The 6807-nt window shown below is 40.5% G+C and overlaps 1 protein-coding gene across 9 annotated transcripts in view; it reads left to right on the top strand.

The window, feature by feature from the left end:
• mdga2a (MAM domain containing glycosylphosphatidylinositol anchor 2a) overlaps nt 1-6807 on the top strand; it is a 932327-nt gene that overhangs the window by 813926 nt on the left and 111594 nt on the right. For 8 of the 9 annotated variants that reach the window (XM_043697342.1, XM_043697340.1, XM_043697341.1 and 5 more), the window contains one exon: nt 3394-3549. The exons of the other annotated variant lie outside the window; for it this stretch is intronic. In XM_043697342.1, the coding sequence (XP_043553277.1) occupies nt 3394-3549 (156 nt within the window). The remainder of the gene's footprint in view (nt 1-3393; nt 3550-6807) is intronic. 9 annotated transcript variants of the gene reach the window in all.

Here is a 6807-nt window from a genome sequence, read left to right as displayed (position 1 = left end):
TTCCGAACTTCCAGCTCAGCACTGTCCCCATGACTTGTCCTACCTGCCTATCTCCTTTTCCACCTATCCACTCCACCCTCCTCCCTGACCTATCATCTTTATCCCCTCCCCCACTCACCTATTGTACTCCATGCTATTTTCTCCCCACCCCCACCCTCCTCTAGCTTATCTGTCCACGCTTCAGGCTCTTTGCCTTATTCCTGATGAAGGGCTTTTGCCCAAAACGTCGATTTTGCTGCTCCTCGGATGCTGCCTGAACTGCTGTGCTCTTCCAGGATTACAGGACTGACAGCCTGGATAGGGTGGTGACATGGGTCTTGAGAGTGCACTAACCTTTCTATAATGAGCCATAAGGAGGCACTGACTGTGATGACAATGTATGGAAGAGCAGTTCGCGCTGATGTAGGACCAGGAGATGTTATAAAGTGTCCCCAGTGAGTGAGTACGAAGTGCAGAGGGCAGAAAGGTATGGGAGCTTGTGAGGATGAGATGTAGTGTTGAATGTATATGTTACTTGCAGTACTGAAAGTTGTGGTTCATGAGTGTGAGTAGCATAAGACGTAGGAGAAGTAAAAGTAGGCTATTCAGCCCATCAAGTCTGTTCTGAAATTCAATGAGATCATGACTGATCCGATAATCCTTAACTCCACATTCCTGTCTTTTTCCCACAATCCTTGGTTCACTTAAAGATAGCTGTATCTCTCTCAGCTTTCAATGTATTTACTGCCCCAGCCATAAAGAATTCACAGATTTACAACCATCTGAAAGATAGAATTGCTTGTCATCTCTGTCTTAAAAGTGCAACCACTTTTTATGAGATTATGCCCATTGGTCCTTAACTCTCCCACAAGTGGAAACAACTTTTCCTATATACCCTGTCAAATTCTCTCCAAATCTTATATGTTTCAATGAGTTTGCATCTCATTCTTCTCAAAGTGAGTGGTGGTCCTGTGAGTGTGAGGTAGCAGAGATGTTGGTGACACTCATCCTTGTGGAATGCAGAAGACCAGGCATGGCTTTGTTACCAGGACCTCTGCACAGTGTGGGCTGCTGTCTAATATGGGGGTATGGCCTCTTCTGCTGGTCAGCTGGATACCGCACTGTCCTTCTTTCTACCAAAAGTTTCATGTCTCTCTAAGTGAACTGAGGAACTAACTTGCCCTTCTCAATCATTTGATGTAATGCTGTGGGATGACAGAGTGAAGGGCAGTTCTTGGCTTATAACATCTGAAGTATTGTGGAGCTGGGGTTTAAACTTGGTCCCAGGTTTGCAAGTGTCTCGAAGTCCCAGCAGTGGCAATCCCTCCCACATTTACGAAAACTGCTTTTATATTGTCTAATACTGTTGGTTCGCAATACTTGGAAAATTCTGACAAGTAATAGAAATTCCCAAAACAAACTTGCAGGATTCATTAAGGCTGGCCGTGCTTAGAGATAACAAAGTTTCTGGTAGTTTTGTGAATCTGATCTATTTGGTGCATGCTAGGAATCCGCAGAGTCCGCAGAGTCACCAAGAGTATGAACTGTGACTGCAACATAATGGTCTGCATGGGTTGACATGTAGTATGTTTTGTTTGATGGATCCAGCAGAATATTTTGATGATGTATTGGATTTAATTTGTTTATATGAAGTCAATGTAGATGAAGACTGTGATACAGTGCCGCTACGCAGGTTACTTTACAAAGTAAAAATGATAAGAATAAGGAAGCTTGGAAGTTTAGAACTAATTGTTTTGTTATTAAGTAAGCTTGATCAATAGTTTGTTCTCTATAGCCATATATTCTCAAAGATATTAGCACAGTTTGACAATGACAGTGAGAGTAAATTCGGTGATTTCAATATGTCTAATGATGAGTCATAGATAAAAATGGATCTTTTGGTGTTTCCATGAGGACCTTATCCAGGCAAGGAGGAATTTTTCTGAATTCTTTTTTCAAATTAATCACCGCTTTTCTTTTACCTCCCATGTTACTCATTTTACCTTTTGGAGAGTGTAGCAAATGAAGTTGTATAATGAAATGGTAGAGGAAGATTAATGGAACCAATTCAGTTTTATTATCTTTTTGTACTCATGTATATTGAATGCACTTACCAAATGCAGTCCTGTATGTCAAAGTGTCTAATTTCCTTGAAATGGTGTTCAATTTATGATATCATTGATTACAATATGAACAGTAGGTGCAGGAAGAAGTTGCATGCAGTTCAACTTGATAGTTTTTCTTTCCTAATCAACCTTTGCAAAGGTGTTGTTACACACCTCTCGGGTCAGGTAAAATTTGAACCCAGGTCTTCTGGTACTGAGGTAGGGACATTACCACTGCATCACAAGAGTTCTTCTGTGCTAATTCTTTATATACATAGTGGGGTGGCACAGTGGCTCAGTGGTTAGCACCAGGGTCCCAGGTTCAATTCCAGCCTCGGGTGGCTGTCTGTGTGGAATTTGCACATTCTTTGCATGTCTGCGGGGATTTCCTCCCACAGTCCAAAAACGTGCAGGTCAGGTGAATTGTCCTTGCTAACTTGCCCGTAGTGTTGGGGAAATGGGTCTGGGTGGGTTACTCTTTGGAGGGTCGCGGTAGACTAGTTAGGTCGAAGGGCCTGTTTCCACACTGTAGGAAATCTAATCTGAATATGTTTTTATCCAACTTTTCTAATCAACCACTTCAGAAAAGTTATTGCCCAGTTCTGGAGTGGGTGGGACTTGAACTCAACCCTCCTTGTTCACAGGTGGAAACAGACCACTGCACTGCAAGAGCCCTTCAATTCCTATTTACTGTATCCTAGTTTTCTAATCAACCTGTTCAGAGATCGTATTACAGACCTGAGGAGCAGGTGGAACGTGAACTTGGACATCTTGGTTCAGGGCTAGGAACACTACCATTGCACCACAAGAGCCCTTCAGTTCCAATTCATAAGTTAAACTCGCAAGGGACTGTTAGAGACAGAGACTCTTGTTTGAATAATGCATGAGTTGTTGTGTACTGTGCATAGGCTGTCATTTCTCTTTGCATTTATGACAGTGTGTTTTGGGAATGATGGGATTATACTTTTACTGTTTGCTTAAAAGATGGTTTGATTTATTCTATTTTATCCACATTTATTCTGTTAATAAACTTCTTATTTATTGTCAAACCAAAATCTACAGCATTGTATTCTAATGTTTCAGCAAGATGCCACAGTGTTAAAACCAAAATAAAATAAAATAAGATCTACCAAGCTAATCAATCTGGATCTGCAGCTATAACAGGATTGTAATAAACATTATTGCATCAAACCTTTATGGTCCAGTTACTGGTACATTTAAGCTGTTACTGGACTGTCATTTTTCAAAATATATAATGATAAATACAGCTGTAATAAAATGATTCGAAGTTGCATGTATTTGTTAACAGGCGAATTCAACTGTGCATTTGAAAATGAGAAGATCTGTGGATTCACACAAGATCGACTTGATAACTTTGACTGGACGAGACAAAGTGCTTCAACCAGGAACCCAAAGTACACTCCAAATACAGGACCCAGTGCTGACCGAAGTGGATCCAAGCAAGGTAAAGCAGCAATTTCCATTTACTAAAAAGGCCCTGTCTAAACAGAAATATATTCACAATTCTAAAAGAAAAGTGTGTAATATAATCCTGTTTCTTTTCATTGTCACCGTTTTACCTCGTGATATTTTATTTGATTGATATAACATCAAGTTGGAGCTGGGAGAATCAATAACTGTGGATACATAATGTGGGGTAAAACTAATTGCTTGGATAAAATGAATTATTGTAGTTACACCTCAAATTAAATGAACTCAGAGCTCCTCCAGAGAACCATGCTGTTTCTGGCAGACACGATGAACTCCACTGGAGTAAAATCCAATCCTTCATAGCTTGATTTTTTTTAAAAAAAAACAAATGCATTTTGTTTTCACATGGCCTACACATTATAAAATAAAATCAGGAACCATTCAAACAATTCTATGCATTTTACATTTACTTATAAACTGTCCTTTAAAATTTTGGGATGTAATTTAATTGGTTAAAAAATAGGAATAGCTATAATTTCCAATCACAGGACCCATGCTGTGTGTTAGACTTTCTATCATGTTTGGATTTTAGAAATGCTTTACATCACGATTTGTGAACAAAGCAAGCTGGGAATCAGACAGGGTATTGGGGAGCATGAGTGAACAGTCCAAATTACTGTATAACTTTTTAATGAATCACCCCAAAGATTGTGAAATAAACAGTTCCGAAGTTGAGGAGGAAACATAAATTTAAGTGGGTGAATTTTCAACATCAAAATCAGGTTACATTTACATGAGTGAATTTTCTATTGTCTGACAGCAATTAACTCACATTACTTATACTTAAATGGATAAGACTTTACTTTACATTGTTAGTTTAGCCCACACCTACCACACTAATATAGTAACCTCATGGCCTTCATGATGCAGTGAAATCCAGCCTTAACGAAAGGGAACTTTTGGATTTACAAACTTAACTGTGCATTTGTGCAAGCCTAAAGATGCTGTGGCATTTGCAATAATTTATAAGTGCCATGAACTTTGTGGTTATTTTAGCAGCAAATATAATACTTTTCTTGTTGACATGGTAACATAAAGCATAAAAAGAAAACAACAGAATTAGTACAGTGTAATGAACCTTGATTATGCTTCCAAAAAATTTGCAAGGCAATTATGAACTGTTTCTATCACATTTCATTGGCTCAGGAAAGTGGTGAACAAAAATGGAATAACTTGTCTGGTTCTGCTGAATTAATGACAACGGAAAAGTAAATTGTGTGTTCGGATGCAAATTTGCATATGAACAATGAACATCCATCAACACCAATTTCAAACAGGGGAGCATTATTTTTCTCGTGAGCAGCACGAGAGAAGAAAATGAAGCTTTAACGTTACATAAATTTTCACAAGAACTCTACACAAATATAATAACATGCAAACACTAGCTTATTTGATGTTTAATTCTTCTATTTGGTGTTTGACGTTCAATATGGCAGGTGTCTCTTTGGGTCACCACAATGCAGCTCTTTGCCATTTTTCTTTCAGGTTTACAATATTGGGGTTGGGTTGGAGTTGAAGTTCAGTTTTGCATTTGGGTCCATTATAACTCCTCAAGTTTCACTGTTAGCAATCAGCATTAGAACTTTAAAGCATTACACTCCTGATGCATCACAATTCTTTCCCGAACTCTTTGTGGTAACTACTTTTAATATCCTCCTCAAAAACTGCTCATCGAACCAAAGACTCAAGAGTCTAGAAGAAGCCCTTTGACCTATCATGTCTGTACAACCAAAGCTGCACTAAATGTACACTAGTCCCATCTTCCAGCACCAGACCTACAACATTGGAAGGTGTGACACTTCAAGTACTTATCTCAGTGCTTTTAAAAGGTTGTGAGATTGCCTGCCGCAACTACCCTCCCAAGCAGTGCATTCCACACCCCCACCACTGTCTGGATGAAAAGAATTTTCTTCAATCACCTCTAAATGTTCAGCCTTTCACCTTAACATTATGCCCCTCATTATTGACTCTTCAGCTAAGGAGAATAGCTGCTTTCCAACCACCCTTTCCACTTATGAGATTAGAGATCAGATTCCCTACAGTGTGGAAACATGTCCTTTGGCCCAACAAGTCCACTCCAATCCTCTGAAGAGTAACCCACCCATATCCATTCCCCTACCTGATATTTACCCCTGACACTGTGGGCAATTTAGCACGGTCAATTCGCCTGACCTGCACATTTTTAGATTGTGAGAGGAAACCGGAGCACCCAGAGGAAACCCATGCTGACACGGGGAGAACGTGCAAACTCCACACAGACAGTTGCCCGAGGTGGGAATCAAATCCCGGTCTCTGGTGCTGTGAGGCAGCAGTGCCAACCACTGAGCCACCGTGCCGCCCGATACTTCAACCAGGTCCCCCCTCAACCTTTTCTCCTCCAAAGGAAAGAACAATCTGGGCTTATCCAGCTGCTCCTCACAGCTAATTGCTCTTTTGTACAAATCTTTGGTCACATACATTAACTCTTCCCTAATTCTGATTTAATGTCTTTTTATCTTCCTTTGCCTTTCCTTTTCTGCTCTCCAACTCACTGAACTGCTTTGACCAAGTTCACATGACTAATGTATTCCCTCCACTCTGTGCTTTGCTCCTTCATCTTGTTCCCCACCTGATGGGTGTCTTGCTTTAATGAATTAATGCTGCAAATTCACTGGACTGAATCATTACTCCTTCCTGGAGCAGATAGAGTCATAGAGTCATGGAAATGTACAGCATGGAAACAGACCCTTCAGTCCAACCTGTCCATGCCGACCAGATATCCCAACCCAATCTAGTCCCACCTGCCAGCACCCGGCCCATATCCTTCCAAACCCTTCCTATTCATTTACCCATCCAAATGCCTCTTAAATGTTGCAATTGTATCAGCCTCCACCACATCCTCTGGCAGCTCATTCCATTCACGTACGAAAACGTTTTCTGTGTGAAAACGTTGCCCCTTAGGTCTCTTTTATATCTTTCCCCTCTTACCCTAAACCTATGCCCTCTAGTTCTGGACTCCCTGACTCCAGGGAAAAGACTTTGTCTATTTATCCTATCCATGCACCTCATAATGTTGTAGACCTCTATAAGGTCACCCTTCAGCTTACCCTAAACCTATGCCCTCTAGTTCTGGACTCCCTGACTCCAGGGAAAAGACTTTGTCTATTTATCCTATCCATGCACCTCATAATTTTGTAGACCTCTATAAGGTCACCCTTCAGCCTCCGACGTTCCAGGGAAAATAGCCCCAGCC

This window comes from Chiloscyllium plagiosum, chromosome 10 (assembly GCF_004010195.1).
Source record: "Chiloscyllium plagiosum isolate BGI_BamShark_2017 chromosome 10, ASM401019v2, whole genome shotgun sequence".
Classification (NCBI taxonomy): Eukaryota; Metazoa; Chordata; class Chondrichthyes; order Orectolobiformes; family Hemiscylliidae; genus Chiloscyllium; species Chiloscyllium plagiosum.
This window is presented reverse-complemented; position numbering and strand designations above follow the sequence as displayed.